A 20,400-nucleotide genomic window follows, 5' to 3' on the forward strand; every position below is an offset into this window, starting at 1 on the left:
TTTAGTTTCACTCACTGATGTTTGAAGGAGCTGGAAGATTACACATGCTTACGTGAGTGATTATGCAAAACTGAAGCATTCATGCCAAAACCTTACATTATTGCGTTTTCTTTCGTCACAAACTGACAAAGTCTCCATAAAATGCATATACATAAGCTCACTTTGACACAGACGTCAGACAATTAGTCAAACAAAATGCTAGCACTGCAGAAATTCCAAGAATGTGCCTAAAACTGTGAAGCTTTTCCGTAGCCAATACTTGCAGGATGTGGGCCCTGACTATTTACAAATGCTTGTTTATGGCATGAAGTGATCATGAATGTTATTATGTGTTTGTCACTAAATACATGGTCATGTTTTTTTTTTTTTGTTTGTTTTTTTTTTAACAAATCTCAACACAACAAGCTCCCTGTCGTCAGAATTATTCTCTCTGAAACCAATTGAACAGTGTTACACACAACCCAACAACCCTGAACAGACAATAGACAGTGTCCTCGAGACATGCCAGTGGTCCTTGATTAGCTAATTGTGAAAAATTGGATAGGATAGATACCACTTATGGATATGTCAGACTGAGCATAGCTGATTAAATTACCCTAATATAAGGATTTGCTAAGCATGAACCTGAACATGTGAACATGTCCGTTTATGAAATACCTCAGTCACATGGCCACAGAGGCTCATACTTCTCAGTGACATGGACATCTTTGGAATTTTACTCTGTTTGGGGTGTTTGTGTTGCATAATACTGTGTAATTTTGTGCAGTGCTTGTTGTGTAAATGGCAACATTGCAATGTTGCTCTGTCTGAACAGAAATTTCCATGGACTTTTGTTACATTTCTGAAACACCGGAGGTGACATTTTGAAGAAAAAAAAAAACCTCAATTAACTATATAATTTAATAAATAAATAGATAAATAAATAGCCCTGCGATGGACTGGTGAGCTGTCCAGGGTGTATCCTGCCTTCACCCAAAAGACAGCTAGGATAGGCTCCAGGTTCCCCGCGGCCCTGAACTGGATTAAGTGGTTTGGAAAATCAATGAATGAATGAATAAATAAATAAATAAATAAGGCATAAAATTCAGGCACTTAAAATGTTCCCAACTTTGGAGGGGTATTTTTCAGATTAATCTAAAATTATTTTTTTCCATGGATAAGCACATCACTCTACATTCTTCAAACAAAAGTGGATTTTTATTTATTTATTTATTTATTTTTTACTACTTTTGAAGTGTGTATGGAAAATTCCTGACTTACAAGGATTCATAGCCTCTGGTGCAGTGGTCCTTGGGTCCTAGACACTTGCTCAGTCTTAGCACAATCCTGTGCCACACCCAATTACATGCATACATATAATATATATATGTATGTATGCATGTATATATATATATATATATATATATATATATATATATATATATATATATATATATATATATATATATATATGTATATATATATATATATATATATATATATATATATATATATATATATATATATATATATATATATATATATACATATATACATGCATACATATATATTCATGTAGACAAGAAGGAGGTATCTGGAATCACAAATGGACCTCAAATGAGACAATGAATATTATTTTTGGGAAAGACCAAAACACTTAAGTAGGGATGTAATCTTTCAGAAATACTTTGCAACTTTTCTCTTGACTAAAAGGCTTGGGTGCATGGAGTGGAACAATGGGCATCCATTCATTCCTGTTCGGGGTTGCAGAGAGACTTCAGCCTATCCCAGCATTCAGCAGGCTACGCAGATTGGGTGCATCATGGAGAGGTTGCCAATTAGAGTGCTAAGTCTTAATATCACCTTTGGCAGGCATATTTATATGCTGTTTACATTAACTGGCAGCAGCTTTGGCAGTGATTTTTAATGTATCTTCAGTTGTAGAAATGAAAATACTCTCATTAGAACAAACTGCATTTAATCAAGGCAGGCATCCTGAGGGAATGTCTCTGATCTCAAGGTTAATGCTGCCCTGACACATAGTCTTGGGTATCAAGGTTTTATAAGTGAGAAAGATTAGGCTAGTTGGATCTGTGGCTCATGATACAGTGGCTATTCGAGAGGATGTCATCTTGACATAACTCATATGAACAGTCCCTAAGTGCTTCATCACTATAAACAATCCTCACTCTCGGTAAATAATGTAAATTTGAGAAAACCAAAAGGAAACGTAAAGTGGGTGATAAATCCTACAGAAAGATGTATGCCATGATTAATCACAATAATTACACTCAAATTCAATTCCAGCATATGAATATGAAGCTTACACAAACATTCAACCACCAACATGAACAGGATTAAAGGTTTTAGTGAATACATCTACAGCTATACAATTACTTTAACCACCTAATATTCCTGCAACAAATGAAAACCAAATCAAGTAAATCCAAAAGCACATGAAAAGAATGAAAATCAGATATCTTAAAAAATAATGTATTGAAGATTACATGTATAGCTCATGTAGTGCTTGTGTTGCTTCATTAGATGATGTCACAGTAAAGTCCAACATAAAGACACAGACTGATTCATCAGCTCACCCCAACATGTTCACCTAAATCCACTTGTGATCGCATACACCCAGTGTGCTCTTGCATGTTTACTCTGTGGAATAATCCTTATCAATGCATGAGTATAGATTTATTCTTGTCGTCTCAAGTGCCTTGGTTTATCGGGGAACTAACATGTGCTGAGCAACAGGAATAATAGCTATCCTGAAACAAACAGTTTTAAACTTTTTAAGTTTCAATTTCTAAAAAAAAAAATATTATTAGTATTATTAGCCATATTATTAGTTTTTTATTTATTTGCTTTGTTTTTTTCCCCCAATGATTGTGGGACTCATTTGTTTAGTCCCATAAGCCCTACAACCCCATAGTGAAAGAAGATAATCCTGGATCCTGGTGGTGATCCTGATTACCCTGAAAATCTAGTCTAATCATTTGGTGTTGTTTTTTATTCCATTTCTGAGATTTTTGGATAATTTAATCAAGATGTGTCTATAATTTTTGAGTTATGTTAATGACTGGCAAACCAATGCTGCTGAATACATGACTTTCGCCTTAGCAGAGGTAATAAAAATATCTCAAACTGCAAATGAGGACTTCTTTGAAACTGAAGCAGTCTCTTTGAAAGTCAACCATGGAAAAAAAAAAGAATGGTAATTGCAAGGAGACATATGGTGAATGTACTGACTCCTTGATTCATGACACCAGAATGACATGCAGGGACACCTTCAATTCCTGAAAAGACATTGGATGGGGGCAGCGAAAGGGGGGAAAGTCACAACTCTGCTGTCACAGCACTGATCAATAGATTGCTAGCTGCTACAGGGGTCCTGCAGTAGGCGCATCTCCACCTGATTGATACTTGTGTGTTTTGACTGAGAAGTCAGGTGCCGAGACCATCTCGTACAAATTCAAGTAGACCCCTCTGCGAACGACAAGACCATCTTAGAAATGGAGAAGATCTAAGACAGAAGAATTAAAGATGTAAATGTTTTAGCCATAAAGTAGTAAAGACTCTGATTATCAGTGGAAATAGGATATATTTAAGTTGATTATATTAATTCAGTATAGAAACATACATATCCCTTCTAAAACTTTCATTTTCTTGGTAACAGTGGAGAATTGGTTGTGAGCTGACGAAGAAAGTGATACCTATGTTTTAAAGCTGAATTTAAAAAAGTTGGTTTTGTCTTTTGAATTCATGAAAGTGAATAACAGCAGATTAGTTTGAAAATAGGGCGAGGCTGTCTTTTTTGCCACAAAGCTTTTCTTTGAACAGAATCTTCTAGACACTCACCTGGTGACATGCTAATTACTGAGCAGCAGCTTCGCAGGTTGGGAAAAAATAAAAAACTTTGCACACAGGATGGAAGAAAATGCTCCCAGATGATACAAATGATGTGGGGGATGTTGTGGAAAGATCGTATCACATTGTCAGTGGGTTTTATGGACCAGCAAAGCCACCATACACAACTTTAGTCAGAGTTTTATGAAGTTTTATGAAGAACTATAGGCATAACAGCATTGCAGGAGCAGGGGCTCAGACCAGGAAAAAGGGACATGTAACCTAGACCTTCAAAGGAAGGTCTAGGTTTTCAGACTTATGTTAGTACAGCATTAATCACTGCTGTTGAAAACATTCATACTTTTAACACTTATAGTGAGGTCTTCTGTTCCATGTCTGAAAATCTGTCTGTCTTTTTCTCTCTCTGTCAATCAGCTGCCTTTGTTTACAGATGTTGCCATAGATACTGTACCAACAAGTATGTTCGTGGTGTGTCCAAAATTGTTCAGATATAATAACTCCCAGATATTGTTAAAAGCTGTGAACTGCAGCAAAATCGCATCAAATGTTTTGTTTAAAGAAAAAACTTAAGCTGTTCTTTTTCTAAAAAAAACAAACGAAAACAAAATAAAACTTTATCAAAACATTTATGTCATGCACAGGGACATAACAGACAAACAGTTCTGACTGTTTGGTTGTCAGTGATAATGGAAGTGCTGTTGGGTGGGTGGGTGGGGGGGGGGGGGGGGGGGGGGGGGGGGGGGGGCTGATTACCATTGTCTTTGTTTTGTCACATTGAGATGAAGGTGATTTTTGTTACACCACTGGGTGCAGTATCGGCTGGTGCTGCGATATTCCTGAAGAGAGTGGTTACCTGTGATGAGAGCAGTGATGGCTGTGTCATCCAAGTTGTTTAAGCAGACAGTACTGGGAGATACAATCATTGGTGTAGAGCTTCAGGAAAAGCTTCTATTCACAGCACTGTGATGCTCCAGCGTTTGTCAATATCAATGGCAGAAAAAGTTAAGACACACCAAAAACAATGAATTATGACCGCAGCAGTATATCTACAAGGATGTACTTGTTGGTATAGTATCAGTGTAAGCAAAGGCAGCTAGTTTTAAGACAGAGAGAGACAGACAGATTTTGAAACGTGATTACTGGATTCATAGACTCCTATAAATTAGTGCCGTCAGTCTAAAGACATTCGTGAACCATATAGATTGAAGTAATTTCATCATCTGAAAATAATGACTCAAAATAGTTACACATTAGAGAAAATGTGTTGCCTATTTATAGGCTCATGTGTACTTACACTTGGAAATGGCATTCATAAGTGTTCATAACTTTTCATTGATTTTTTTTTTTTTTTTTTTTTTTAATCAACACCACTTTCTACAAACAAAAGCAGATGTGTGTTGACTGTGTCAGCTGATGGCAAACGCTTTGGCACTGGCAGGCAGTGGCAGCCTGTGCGTCTTGGAAAGGAGGAACAAGAACGATTAATGAGAAACAGCGACACCTAGCGGCCAAAATAGAGATTAAAAGCTCACGTAACGACTGGGTTTGCCCAGGTCTGCTCCTTTATCAGCGAGGGGTTTACCGAGGGACAGGTGATGACGCCTTTTCCATCCAGGTCCTGCTGTGACATAATATTTTTTTTATTCTTGATATATTGTGAAGGTGATAATAAGCTGACTTTGCTCTGTAGTGACCTGTAGTCGTTTCTCTTTGGCTCCAACAAAGACGATCACTTCAGTTTTGTTTTTGTTCCAAGGTCCTGTACTTTGTCTCCTGGTGACAACCTAAGGGAAGGGGGCTTGGCCAAAACAAAAGATAATAAAAACGTCCAAATAAAGCCATATTTTTTATACACATTTTACAAACTAATTTCCGCTTGTAGTCTGCAAAGTACAACAATATCCACTGGAGGTCTCATAAGGACAATTAGGCCAGGTGGAGCTGAAAAGAATAATACATTTTACTCGAATTAAGCGGCATCAAAGGTGTTTAAAAAGTTTTGAAATGAATAAAACCACAACAGAATTTACAAAAAATAATATAATGTACAACAAACGTCGGCTAAAAAGTACAGTTTTGCGTGTTGTTGGAACCGTGACGAGAAAACGAGACTCCTTTCCTAGTATTTATCGCCAGTTAATCCACGCAGATCTGTGAATGAAAGTAGCCTCAGTCTCCCTCTCTGCGCAGGGGAGGCAGGTTATTGCTTGCTGCGGAGGGAGGCGGGAACTAAAACTTCCACTCAGTGCCTCTCCCGGCTCTAAAACCAACACAACCACAGGGCGCCAACGGGAAGGTGGAACAACAGGTAGGCGTCATTCAGCGTCGCTCTGTCGTTGTCGTGCAGAGAACAAGTGGACCGAGAGAAACATGCGTCCTGTGGGAATGTAGGACAAGAACTTTGCCTTTTGGTTTCTTAATTATCTGGACCAATTAAGGAGGAAAGTTCAGGAGAATTTTACTCCTGAGTTTTTTTTCCTGGCTGGGAGACACTACACGGAACCGCAGTGAAAAGCCTCCTTCATAAATCGGGATAATTTGTAATATCAGGAGTGACATCTCTCTGTGGATATTATGTTGATGGTGAGTGCAACCTTTACTTGCAGTTGAAATCTAAACATTTGAAACAGTCTGGTCAGTCATATTTCTTGAGATTAATGACATATTTATTTTAATATCAGACCGTAAGTGTAATTCTGCCCCACCCAAAAAATCTGTTTCCCCTGTTATCATTTGGTATCAGAGCTTGTTGTTGCATAATCCAAGAAATGTAGCAATATCTTGACTATCCCACCATGTGACTCACAATAATAACGCCTCCATCACGATCTTATGTAATTTTCCGGTCCGTTTTAGATTCAGAGGATCTGTCTACACCCACATTTCTTGAATTTTTATTTTTAATGTATGAAACAAGTCACGAATGGGCATATTGTGGTTTTTGTTCTTTCTAAAATGACATTCTAAATAATTCTATTATCTGTCACTTTTTGCTCACAGATGGCATTTTTTCTTCATCACTAATCTTTGCTCCTTTGGGAGAAAAGGAGGACATTCTTGATTACACAGCTGATCCCTGAGAGGTCAGACTCTCTGACCTGGATTCCCTGCAGGCGTACATGGAGGTTCTCCGGAAGTCTAGTGTGTTTGCTGCAGAGGTCCTGGATGTGTTTGACCGATCGTTGACCGAGAAGGAACTGGTGTCCCAGTCTAAAGAACTTTGCAGAGACTACATCCTGTCCAGAATCAACCAGAATGGGCTGGGATGGTCAAAAAGTGAAATAAAATTTTCACCCTCCAGTGCAGCCCTCGCTGAGGTTTCCATGGTGCTCATCTGTCTTGGTAAGAGAAACAGTCAAGGCGAAGCATGTTGTGCTTTGTACTTGGATTGGTTTACTTTTACTTTTGTATTCAAGGAAAGGACAATTTTGAATTGTTGAGTGAGCCTTTTTTGTTTTTGTTTTTTTGCACGTATATGTATACTTTAGCCTTTGTAAAGACTTTACTTAAATACAGTTAGTCTAAACTAAAAAAAAACATCAGGCCATGCTTTTTAAATATCACGTCTCTAGGTCCCCACCCAAATCCATTAGTAGAATTGATGTAAGTTTTAGAAATATCTCTCAGATATCGACTATACTTGCATTTTTGCATTTATCAGATACCGGTTTTGTGAAGTTTTAAGTTGGCAGAAGTTGCATCTGTATTTGTTCATTTGCAGTGTGAAATTAGGCCTTTTTATTCAGCACAGTGGATCACTGAGAAAAATATATATTGCAATCTGACCCAGGTTGATTCATTATTTGGAATTTCTTTAATGGTAGTCATTGTTTTCATGTCATATGATGTCAGCTCTACTTCTTTGGTTTGAAATTAAGAGCTTCTTTGTTTCAATTAACTATTGATAAAAAAAAAATTAAATGTGGGGAGCAAGATTAGCAGGAAGAGTGAAAAATAGATGTGAAATATCATAAACTAGACTTTAATAACACTTTAGACTTCATATTCAGTTGATTTCAGCACACCATACATACTGACTATTTTAAGACATTAAGCCTGGAGCAAGAGATGAGTAAAGGATCTGAGTGTGTGTGTCTGTATGTGTGAAGCCACCTTGGACTGTCCAGCGTTCATATATCTCAGTGCAGTTTTATGTTTAACCTGAATGCTGTGATATCTGTGAAATTTAGTTACATTTATGTGATATTATGACATCTGATTAAACTGTTTCACCTTTATTATGTCTCATCTTGTTCAGTCAGATTAACCCAACTCTTTCTAACATTATTTTCTTCTGGTGTTGTCTTTGCTTCTTGTTTCTAGGAGATGAGCTAGAGTGTATACAGCCTGGCCTGTACAGGAACGTGGCACGACAGCTCAATATTTCTGTTGCCATGGAGAACATGGTTTCAGATGCCTTCCTCGGCGTGGCAACAGAGATCTTCTCAGCAGGTACAGTACATGACTGCTGTGAACCAGGAGGTGTTGATGATGAGCAAGATGGATATTAAGCGTTTAACTATGAGTCAAAGGAGATGTGCCAGCACAGGAAGTGACTTTGAGGTGTGACCACGGACGGAGGCAGCTAGCGTGATTTAACAGGCAAAATTCTGCAGTTTTTGTGTGGTTTGTTTGGCTCAGAGAGGCTTTCAGCAGAGGGGACGGGTGTGAGTAGGTGGAGGCAGACTTCATCTAATAATTAGTTCTACCATCTAAGTTTAGAAACAGCTTCCTAAACACGGCTGCAGGCTATGGTTTCTGCACACAAAGCAGCCTCACCATCAGAAATAAAAGATATTCTGTCTTTCTTTGTTGACCTGAGGCTTTAAATAATATGTGAATCCCAAGTTAAAATTGGCAAGTTGATTGCCAAGAAATAAAACATAATAAAAAATCAACCAATTAAAAAGGCAACATTTATGTCTGCTTAAAAAAAACAAAAAAAAACCCCTACAGTTTAATCTTATTCCTCCATGTCTCTAAAACTGACCAAAAGTAAGCAGTCATGCTTGCTGATTCAAAACGGCACAGGGCTTAATTACTTTCACCATTTTCTAACTAATGGTTATTTATGTAGCCACCTGATTGAATTACAGCTCATATGATCTTATGTAAGCTTGAATGTTGTATTAAATTATTATACAACTGCAGAAGCAGAGGTTGAACAGGGACATCAAGAGATAACACTGTCCTTTATGGCTTGTTCTCAGTTCAGATCTAAATTTGAATTTGCTGTCTGAATTTTTCAGTCTTGTGTGGGTTTTACCTCAATTTTCCAGGTCTTGTGGTTGTGATGCTCTCCAGTTTTGATAAAGTTCTGTATCTTTTTTTCCTGAAATGACTGTGCCGAAACCTTCTTTACTGTCTGAAAACTTGGGAGTCCAAATTGCAAAGGATTTAACCTTAAACTGCTGAAATATGCATTTATTTCTTGAACATTGGACAGGAAGCTGTTTTTTTTAAATCAAACTTTCTCTATAAGGAATAGTGCTGCTCATTTAACAGCTATTTAGACACCTCATTGATGAGACAGCTGGGATCAGACTGAGCTTCTGTCTCTGATATCTGAGGGTGGAACCACAAAAGTCTCTTTCTGAACATGTTTTTAGACTTAAGTATAAATCACAAATCCATGTAAATGGTTGAAACAAAATTCATAAGGCTGAAGAGAAAGCGACAGACAAAGCAATGACAACTGAAGTTCATTTGTCTTTGACAGGAATGTGTTTGTGTTGTGGAAATGATTTTACTAAGACTCTTGATGAGAAGATCACACTAAAGTTTATTAAACTTGTACAGCATAAGGACAGCAGACACATACCTTTTTGGTTACCTTTTGTCATTGAGAGCTTCAGAAAAGACGATGAGCGGTTCAAATAAGAGGAAGCAAGGGGGTGGGTGAGAAAGGTAAAGAATGATTGAAGTAGGAGGAGGGCAGGCATGGAATATTTTCATTGTTACCTTGTTCCAGGAGTCTTTTACATACAATCTGGAATAATGTTATTTCCCTTTCATATACTATACATTATTTACATACAACCTGCTCTGTATACAAACTTTTTAACTTATACTGTCCTGAGTAAAATTTCCATTACCGGTACGCTGTTGAATCCAATAAAAATGCTATGACATGCAAGTTCGGGGAAAAAAAAACTTGTGGGACTGGATCATCTCCTTTTCATTTAATGATAGTGTAGTGCAGGGCTGTTGAACTCTGTTCCACCGGTTTTCAATGTATCCCTGCTTCAACACACCATACCCAAAATAAATGGATCCAACAGCCACACAGTGACTCATTATTTTGAGTCGTTATTTGAGTCCTTATGGTAGTGTTTTTCTTTGACTGAAAGAGGCGGTAAAGGAATCTTTCAAGCTTCTATGACTAGAATTTAGCAAATTTCATAGTTATTACCTTGAAACATTTCATTTAGAGATAAAAAGATAATCTAAAAATGTGCTTTTGATTACTAGTTAAATCACAAGGTAACAACGCGTCCCCTATAACACTGTTTGAGTCTGTTGGCTGATGTTTTGTTGCTGTGGAGATCCATTTTTGTCTCGTTTTAATGACAACATTTGGGTTTTATACATCTTTAAAAGCAGAAATGACTTGTTGAGCTGCTCAACAAGTGACTTTATGTACTCTGTATAAGCCTTAGGGATAGATTAGAGTCTGGATACAGTGTAATGAACAAGTAAAACTTGGCTGGTTGCCTGGATATACATAAAAAAAAAAGAAAGAATACTTGCTTAAAATAATTTCTATGCTTGTGTTCTGGCCAAGCAAATGTGGCTTTGACATCATGAGGCTGTTATTTGTGGCAATGGCGTGGGATTCCTCCTGAAGCAAAAAACAACAAACTTTTGAATATGTCACACACACACACACACACACACACACGTATGTATGTAATGTATGTATGGTATGTATGTATGTATGTATGTATGTATGTATGTTTTATTTATTTATTTATTTATTTATTTAATTTTATTATTATTTTTTTGTTTGTTAAAAATCATGTCTCTAGACAGGGTGTAGCAGCCATCTGCACTGTGGTGTCTTCTACAAAAATCAATGTAGTCTGAGTCTCCTTCATCTATCTTCTCCTGCCTCCCACTTATGTTCATTCTCCTTCCGCCCTCTTCTTTTTTATCCCTGACAATCTCGTCTCTATTCTTGGCCTGCTTCTCAGTAGGGAGTGAGCCATGACGTGCTCTGGCAGCTTCCATAGACAGTGATCTTGTTAAGCTCGCCCAGCTCTATCCCCTTTATAGCTGTGGTCAGACGCTGTGGGCCAGTGCTAAGGAACATTCATGACAAAGCAAGCTTGGGTGAAAGAGGCCAATGCCATTAGGCCCAGCTCTGCATCAGTGATGGTCATTATAACAGTCCCTGCTTTATTGTGAAACTGTGCCTGGAAATAGCCGAGTACCCTTACTTTTTAGATCAAGCTGTTTTCATGTGAGGTCTTCTTGAAGCGAGATGAATTTAACCAGGACAAGGGATCACAACTTGGTATTTTTTTCATAATTGCTTCTGAGTACTTTTGAACATATTAAACATCCCATAACTGAGATCTGTGCTTTGCACTCATGGTCACGGCAAGAGACCTCGCGTTTGCTGGCAGGAAACCTCGTCTTATTTTTGTTTCACCTTACTGGTCTCATAAAAAGTCTTATCAATCCCATTAACACGCACGCTCGAGTTTGTTGACTTGAACCTGATATTTGCTGTTTTACCTCTGTACAAAGTCCACCTGCTGCCCCACATGGACCATATAAAGTCAGAATATGTAACAGAAACCTCAGACACATGAGTGTTCTCACTTGGAAAAGGGTGCATATGACTCCAATCTGAAAACTCTGTCCCTGTAGAGAAGAAACGCTCAGGTCTTCTGGATTTAGTGTTATTTTTAATTCTAGTTTGTCAAACAAACTCCCCCATGAATGCAAACAGAATCAATATCACCTTAAGCTGCTGGAGCTCAGCTGAGATCTTATTTGAGTAAAGAGATTAATAATACAGCAATGATTAAACATCTGTGCTTTTTCACATTTTCATAAAGATAATTTAACCTAACCCGCTGTATCTTTTTGTGTTTTGCTTTTGTGTTGTAGGTATAACGTGGGGTAAGGTGGTATCCATGTATGCAGTAGCTGGAGCCTTGGCAGTGGACTGTATCAGGCAAGGCTATACCTCTACAGTGCACATGTTAGTGGATACTGTAGGACAGTTTGTCCGCAGATTCCTGGTTCCTTGGCTGAAGAGGCGGGGAGGATGGGTGAGTGCCAGAGTGATAATCAAGTCATTTAGGAACATCATGCATGTTCTATTTACCGCTTGATAAAAGGCTACCATTTCCATATGTTAATGCTGCTACATGATTTATCGTTCAGAGAAATTTAGAAACAACTTGAAGTTTAAAAAAAAAAAAAAAAAAAAAAAAAAAAAAATATATATATATATATATATATATATATATATATATATATATACACACACAAAATATGTTGCTAATATGGCTCATTTGCTCTTCTCTCTAAAATGTGTTTATAGTGAGACCCTGCAGGAGTTTTAAGTCAAGCAAATAAGTCCTCACTCCTTCAACCCAGAATTCGCTCATTGATAAAGATAATCATTGGGAATTAGTTGCTTGGTCTTTGGTTTAATTGTACCACAATAATCTGGTATGATGCGAATGTGCCGCATCTTAATGAAGGCTAATTACATTGTGAAACATACGAGAGCAGTTGTTCTCTGCAGTAGTATTTGGACAACTCTGCAGATTTTGTACATGTTCAAAAAACAAAAGGCAAATAAAAACAAAACGATGCAGAGAACACTAATAGGAAAACCCCACCGATAACTTCTTACAGATAAATGAAACAGAAAATTTTTATGGTATTTAAAAATTCATGTACTGTTTTTTTTTTCTTTACAGACTGAAATCACAAAATGTGTGATGAAGAGAGATCTCACCCCTGAATACAACTGGCTGAGCTCTGCTGTGGAGTCCGTCAAGTATTTCCTCACTACAATGTACATCTACATCATGAAAGAGCCATGAATGACTGCGACAGAACAGAGGAGTTTGCATATTATGGAATCTAAATCACAGACCTGTCCATAAAAGCTGGATTGGAGAGGGTTGCTGTGCTTGATGAGGAATTAGCCAACCAGCAGATTTTTCATCTGTTGCTGAATGGCCATCAATGAGTGTTTCATCAGCAGCGTGTTTGTGTTGTCTTGGGGTCAGATAAGCCTGTACGTGATTACCCTTCGTCCAAAGCGTATTCACTATGTTATTAAATGTCTTAAATGACATCATTTGCAACTTCCCACCTCATCCTTGCTTTTTCTCACTGCTATATGAATTTATGAGTGCAGTAAATCAGGCTTATCCACGGCAATGTGAAGTTGTCCTGATACTGATGTTCGGTGGGAAGTTTGTCATAGGATCTGTATTTTAAGAGGAGTGATGAAGGTGAAAGCTGGGTTTGCAATGAAACTGATACTCAGCTGACTGGGATGGCACTTTTGAGGTTTCTTGGTCTTAAAAAGGCTGTTGGAGGTGTTCCAGTCAGCAGTAAGCTCTCATTTTAGAGCAATATCTGATGGTATCAGCTGTTTACACTTCATAAGTTTAAGCTATCGTACTTGACCAAAGCACAGTGTTTCTTTTCATTTAATATTACTTAGGAAATATTCTGCTGTTTTTGACACATTGTGGCCATTTTTTCTTAGCCAAAGAACTTAGAGGACTACTAATACTGAATGTGAATGTTTTGACTATTCTGAATTGTTTTTTAATGTGTAAATGTGTTTATTTATGATTTTACATTTTTTTAATGTTTTATGACCAACAACTGAAACCGCCGCGGTATAAAGACTGCCATTACAACAGCTTTCTAAAATTGTGTGTTATGGGTGTGAAAGTCAGTGTTAATTTGTAAATGTGTGCGCCTGATTTTTCTTTTGAAATCCACAATAAAGTGTAACCAAACCCCTAAACAATGAGCTTAAAGTTTGTTCCAATGATTAGTTGTTTTATCATCACAGGCTTTTTTTTTTTTTTTTTAAAGAAGTTTCTCACATGAAATAATCTGAGTAGTCTAAAGCTGAATGAGGGCTTTACTCTGCTTTGGGGGATGCAGGAGTTCACGGGTCACTATAATCATTAAAGCATTAAATATTAGACTGCCACTCAGTGTTGCGTTAGTAGCATTTCAGTCCAACGCAGAATTAAAAAAAGCTAAACCTAATGTGGAGCCGTTTAAGCTTTGGATGCACTATAAATGGGGAGCTATTCCGACTGCTGAGACTCAAGAAGATACTGTTTTTGTGAATATTTTCAGTAGCTTATCGTGAAATTCTGAGCCGTTTATGGCCTATTGTTTTGAGCTAGATTTGTTGCAGCAGAGAAACATCTTAAACTACAGGACATTGGCTCAAGAGATTGGGGCCAGTGTAAATCCCCATGGTAACTTACATCTGAGTGGCTAACCTGCTCCAGAGCAAGATGTGCACTTAATGAAATGTAAGAAAGAAAAAGAACAAATTGAGGAAGCTCTGCCTTAAACATTCAAGCAGTAACAAAGTGATCTGAAGTATGCTGCTCAGCACCTGACCAATCACCTGACCAATCAGGTGCTGCCCACACCATCCCTTTTATGTAAATGCATGCTGATCAATACAGGAAAACCCTGGGCTGAATTACCAAATTGATTATCAGCTCTGCCATGCATTTTTTTCTGATCCTACATGTCTGGGGAAGTCAATCCCAGTAACACTGACACATCTGGAATATTTAAATCACACTTTGTCATACAAGCCTCTTATCTGTAAATCTGAATGAGGTGTGTTGGGTCAGTGAAATCACTGAACCAGACTTTCAAGACAACATTAAGCCTTATTTTATGATTTATAGGATTCAAAAAAGTTTTGTCAGCAGCAAAAGTTAGTGTTTACATTGTAACTAAAAAACAATATGTGATGATGAAATAGAAAAGGACTGTATTTACTGACTGTATTGCACTCTCAATTTACCATCACTATCAAATGAATGAAATAAAATTAGATGAAACAAAAGATACTTCATTAATACCTGACGAAAAATTCCAGTTTTTTCTCTTTAAAGCCACCATATCAGTAATTAAAAAAATTATAGGGGACTTTTTTGTAGCTTTAACAAAATACACAAACAGTAAGGAAGGGGTCTGTCTAAGAGGAGTCAAGTTCACGTGCTACTTAAATATACTTCAAACAAAAAATATTTGACTGATATAGTTCATTCATTCATTCATTATCCTAATTGCTTAGTCCAAGTAAGGGTCGTGGGGAAGCTGGAGCCTATCCCAGCAGTCTTTGGGCAAAAGGCAGGGTACACTCTGGACAGGTTGCCAGTCTATCGCAGGGCGACTGATGTAGCTGATGAAAAAGACAAAAGTTTGTATTAACCTTGACAATTTGAGATAATGAGGAAGACTATAACCCACCAGCCCCTCATAACCCTATTTATTTTTTATCATCTGGATGATATACAACAGTGGGTAACTCCAGAGTCACAGTACTGCAAGTGTTAGTTTCCCAGCTCCAGCACACCTGGCTCAAATCAATGGGCAATTAGCACACTTGTGCAGAATTTGATCTTAAGCTCTGCACAACTCTGCTAATTAAGTCTGATGTTGGTCAGGTGAGTTGCAACATGGAAACTCCTGACACTTACGTTACATTCACATAAGCCTTTTGATTCGAATCTGAGTCCGTTTGCTCAGACAGTCTGTTTCATTTAGGGAGCTGTGAATGCGCCAAACAAATTCTGATTCGGACCAAAGAAGCAGACTCGGTCCGCCTACAAATGCAGGTCTCTGTTCGCATCAAGCAGACCAAATACAGGAAGAAAAAAAAAGTAATTTCCTGTATTTGGCTTAGTGTAGCATTGTGGGTAAATACACAGCTATGGTGTTAAGGGCCTTCTGCCTCATCTGTTGTTTATATGGCTTTCATTGTTGCATTGTATTTCTGCAGTAAACTTGGATGAGACAAAATTAAAAAAACAAAAGAGCAATAGTTCTGTGCTCTATGTTTAACTCGCAACAGAGTTTTCTTCCTCATGAGGGTCTTGTCCTCTCTTTTGCTAAATACAAGTGCAGAGCCTCCTTTGGTGGAAATAGGGATATAATGACCCAATGCTTTGACTCATGTGACTAAAGTGCAGCGTGAACACAATGTCTATGTGAATGGATACACCCCCCCAATACTAAGCTGAGTCACCAATCGGAATCGAATAGCTGACTGTCCTGATATGAATGCACCCTTAGAGGACTGCGGTTCTCAAGGACCAGAACCCAGAACTGCACATCCATGGTCCAGCAGAATCAGGCAACAAACTGTTTGATCCAATTAATCTGGAATGGGAAATCACCTAAAACAGGGGTGACCAAAGTCAGTATTCAAGGGCCACTGTGCTACAGGTTCTTCAGGTATCCATGCTTCAACATACCTGGTTAACTTTAAATAGAGCCAACAGTCATTTAAGTTATGCACAGTAACTGAATAATCTAAGGCAGATGTTTTGGAACAAGGTTAAATGGAAAACCTGCTGGATTGTGGCCCTTGAAGACCAAGGCTGGACACTCCTGACCTAAAAACCCTCAGAATACACTCAAGGATCTGGCTTTTAGATTGATGTGATTAAAACTTACTTGTACCAATGAGACATTGGAATTTGTACCCTAAAGTACTGTACAGTCTAAAGTACAGCCCATCAATCTGATACTAAGTACATAATTGAATAAAAGAAAGGAGATTTGAAAAAAAAACAAAAACCTATGGGAACATTGTCTGCAGTGATTCATCAGAATGATTCAGAAAAGTGTTTCAACACCACATCAGATTCATAACTCTTACTGTAACTGCCACAGTTAATTATACTTACAGACTTAAGACCCACAAATTTGAGAAAACTAATACAAACATGGCATTATGTGTCCTGATAGAAACTCAAGACTCACAAAAAGAGGAATGTTTAAGAGCTAATTTTCAAAAGATGTGTGATTCTTAAATGGGTCTGCTCCTTTACCATCAGCCTGAGCGATGACGGAGGAATGTGCCTCTTAATCCATGCCTCTTTGCCTAAACAAAAGAGGCATGGATCTTTCAGGGTGAAATTTTTATCATAAAAAATATTACAAATTGAAAAATATGGCCATCATTTTGTACATATTTCATTTAGGTCCACAAAGTGCAAGAGTGTCAATTGGTGGTCTCGACACAAATAAGCACCTTTAGTTGGGTTGGAACATAACTTTGCTGCCTAAAGCAGCTGAAAAGAATCTTAATGATCAGCAGAAGTTGTTGAGAGAATCATATTAATCTAATATATTACCTGAACTTGAATAAAGGCTGTGCATCACATTATTTATTAAGTCAGGAGATCTTCTAAGTCAGTCTGCAAACAGACTCTGATTTGTTTGTTCCACACATACGGGCATTCTTGCTAAACATCTGAGTGAGACATCTGGAAGGAAAAACATGCAATAAAAGTTGATATTTTGTTTTCTCAAGTGATTTCTCTCAGGGTTCATTTTCATATTGATAGTATCTGAGAGTGAACTACAATTCCCAAGGTTCCTTGGAGCGCTTGGACTGCCTATAAAAGGGCTTCAACCTGCATCAGTGGCTAGTGTTGCAGAGCTGCACCAGTCTTGTACTTCTGCATCTCAGCTTGAATCCAGTTATCCTCCCGCAACAGATCACAATGCCATCGTCTTCCAACGGTGCCTGTAAGTTAACTACTGGACTTCAACTAAAGCAGAACTGTGTCTATGTCTAATTTTGGTCAACTTTTGAGTCCAGGTTACATGACTTACCTGAAAGAAATCTGGTTTACCTCTAAATAGATACAAGACTCTTATACTTATAAATTACTACATTAACTTGTCTAGTATGGTTTCAAACAGCTCTAATAGCAAGTATCTTTACATCTTTATTCCTGTTTTGGAAGCAGGAAGTTGAGGGCTACCTTCCCAACACACCTGATCCAAATTAAATGGATCTCAACAGTTTGTCAGGTTTTGTTTGGGCTTGTCCACATTAATGATAAACAAATAGAATTGAACATCTTTATATTTAAGGTCACTTTGACAACTCTATGATAAAGTGGCCTCTACTAGTGTGTTTGAGATGTTCTGACATGTGTTTACTGGTGTTTAATGCCGTGGCTCTTTTTTCTTTTAATGCTAATAGCATCAGTGGAGCTGAACGCAGCCCTCCAACCCCTGAACTGGTTGCTGGGTACCTGGGAGAGTAATGAACCTGGACAGGGAGGCTTTCACTCCATCAAACCTTTCAGCTACACAGAAAAACTACACTTCAGCCATATGGGACAACCATCAATGCACTTCATGTAGGTGTCACTGCAGACAAAGTGCAGTTGCATAGTTTGATAAGGACCATGCTTCCTTCTAGTTCAGAAATCCCTCCTAGCAGACATCAGACCTGTATGGCTGATCTGTTGCTGCGTTTTTTTTTTTGTTTTTTTTTAAAATATACACAGGTTCACTGCTACTCCAGAAGACTCTGCTAAGCCTTCACACAGAGAATGTGGCTTCATTCGAATGCAGCCAGAGACCAACAGAGTGGCTTTCATCATTGCACAGAACTCTGGTAAACTGCATCCACTTAACGCAACCTAATATTGTCAGGCTTGGAAAGCTTAGCAAGGTGGTCTTGTGCAGGTCTGGTGGAGATCGAAGAGGGAGAGCTCACTGGAAAGCAGCTGATCTTGAAGACTCGCAAGTTGGAAAGAATCTCCTTTGCCAAGGAGCCCCACGTACAGGAGGTGAATTGGCTCGGTCTTCATGCACCAGCATAAATTGGCTGCTCTGAACTTACTTTTTCACTGTCCACCAAATGCTTCTGCTGAACTCCATTTGGATGAATAAACTCTAATGCTGTATGTTTGCAACCTCACCTTCTCCATTTTCAGATTAGTCGAGTGTTTCATCTACGATCAGATGGGAAGTTGGAGCAGACTGTTTCTATGACAACAGACAAGCAGGCGCCGACCCAGCACGTGAACATCACCTACATTAAAACCCCTTGAGCAAAGAGGAAAGCTTTTCCTAACATGTTTGTGTGGTGTAAGTGGTGCTGACAGGACCTCTTTGCCTTCTGTTTTGCTCAACTTTGTATATTTTTCAACTGGCTAGCACTTGAATGTGGTCAGTACTGCCTGCTTGTGGGGTATTGGTGGCCTCTCCACCATAACTTGTCAAAATGTACAAGGTTGGCTTCTTGTGAAGGTGCTGTCACATGTTTGCATTCAAATAAATCATTGAATTGGTCTTCAGTTGTCCTGATCCTGCTTTATTGCTGAGTAACCTGCATGATTCTTTTGGTGGTTGAAAAGCGTATAGCTAATGGCTGCTTTTGGAACAACTGTTCATAGCCTTTATACTTGCAGTAGCGTAGTCAAACTGCCTTATTCCAGCCCTGGTGGTGTTGGGTGAATTTATAAATGCCAAGGAAGGTAGTTTTCTTGCGTCATTCTGCCTCTGCTGTATACAAGCAATCGAATGAAGTGCATCTATACTCATGCTTATACTAGCATGGTTATTTGTACTACTCCCAAAGTACTGTGACTGCAACCCTTTCCCTGAGTTCAGGGGTGATTATGCAATGGTGTATGGACACTGTGGACCATGTCAAGGAAATGGTGTGGGACTGCAGCTCAGAATTAAGGTAGGAAGTTTGGTTTGACAGAGCTGCAGGCAATGAAGTGGTTGGTGATGGGCTACTCTGTAGGAGGAGCAGGGGATTTAAGCCCAGAGGAACATTTTAGTCTTAAAACTTGATATTTGAAGACAAGTGTATGTTTGTGCTCTCCTTGGGAACTATAGCTGGGGCTCTTTTCCCTGTGACAGTGAATTAAAATGGTTGGGGTGGAACAGCAGACTAAAATCTACCAGGATTTCTGAATAAGAATGCAAAGTCCAATTTAAACCTTCATTTGTCTGATACCTGCAGGAAGTGTGTGGCTTGATGACCCACATGAGTGAAGTGACCTGTAAATGATGCCAGGGGAAACTGCCTTTAGCTCATATACTGCATGGTGGAATAGTGGTTTCCACTGCTCTCACAGCAGGAAGGTCACTGGGCAGAGATTCAAACAGTGGCCTTTGGAGTTTTCATGTTCTTGCCAGGTAATCTGGCTTTCTCCCACCATCCAGACATGCATGTTAGGTTGACTGGTTACTCTAATTTGTCCTTAGGAGTGTAAAAGGTTGTCTGTGCGGCACTGAGATGGACTGGCAACCTGTTCAAGGAGTACCCTGTCTCTCTCCCAATGATAGCTGAGATAAGCTCCAGCTTCCCTTGACCCTTAACTGGCCAAAGTTTCTAAGAAAATGACTGGGTTTAAAAATGTCACCTGCAGAACCATGAAGATACTCCATATAATGTGGCTAATGCCCCATTTTTATTGTGGGGTACTTAAATGCCACGCTGAGACATTGCTCAACTGTCAACAAGCCAATTAGGCACAGCCA

The 20,400-nt window shown here is 38.5% G+C and overlaps 2 protein-coding genes across 2 annotated transcripts; both read left to right on the top strand.

Annotated features, from left to right (window-relative positions):
• Positions 1–6,968: 6,968 nt before the first annotated feature.
• On the top strand, positions 6,969–12,928 carry bokb (BCL2 family apoptosis regulator BOK b; the record flags this gene model as incomplete). Its single annotated transcript, XM_079243976.1, has 4 exons — positions 6,969–7,191; positions 8,173–8,301; positions 11,968–12,131; positions 12,792–12,928. 4 exons carry the CDS (start codon positions 6,969–6,971, stop codon positions 12,915–12,917), a joined length of 642 nt encoding a protein of 213 aa, XP_079100102.1. The 3' UTR covers positions 12,918–12,928.
• Positions 12,929–17,609: 4,681 nt separating this feature from the next.
• LOC306758472 (peroxynitrite isomerase THAP4-like) lies at positions 17,610–18,956 on the top strand (the record flags this gene model as incomplete). Its single annotated transcript, XM_079243799.1, has 5 exons — positions 17,610–17,634; positions 18,098–18,257; positions 18,408–18,517; positions 18,589–18,692; positions 18,840–18,956. 5 exons carry the CDS (start codon positions 17,610–17,612, stop codon positions 18,954–18,956), a joined length of 516 nt encoding a protein of 171 aa, XP_079099925.1.
• Positions 18,957–20,400: the final 1,444 nt, after the last annotated feature.

The sequence above is a fragment of the Telmatherina bonti genome, assembly GCF_933228915.1.
Source record: "Telmatherina bonti genome assembly, chromosome: 7".
NCBI lineage: Eukaryota > Metazoa > Chordata > Actinopteri > Atheriniformes > Telmatherinidae > Telmatherina > Telmatherina bonti.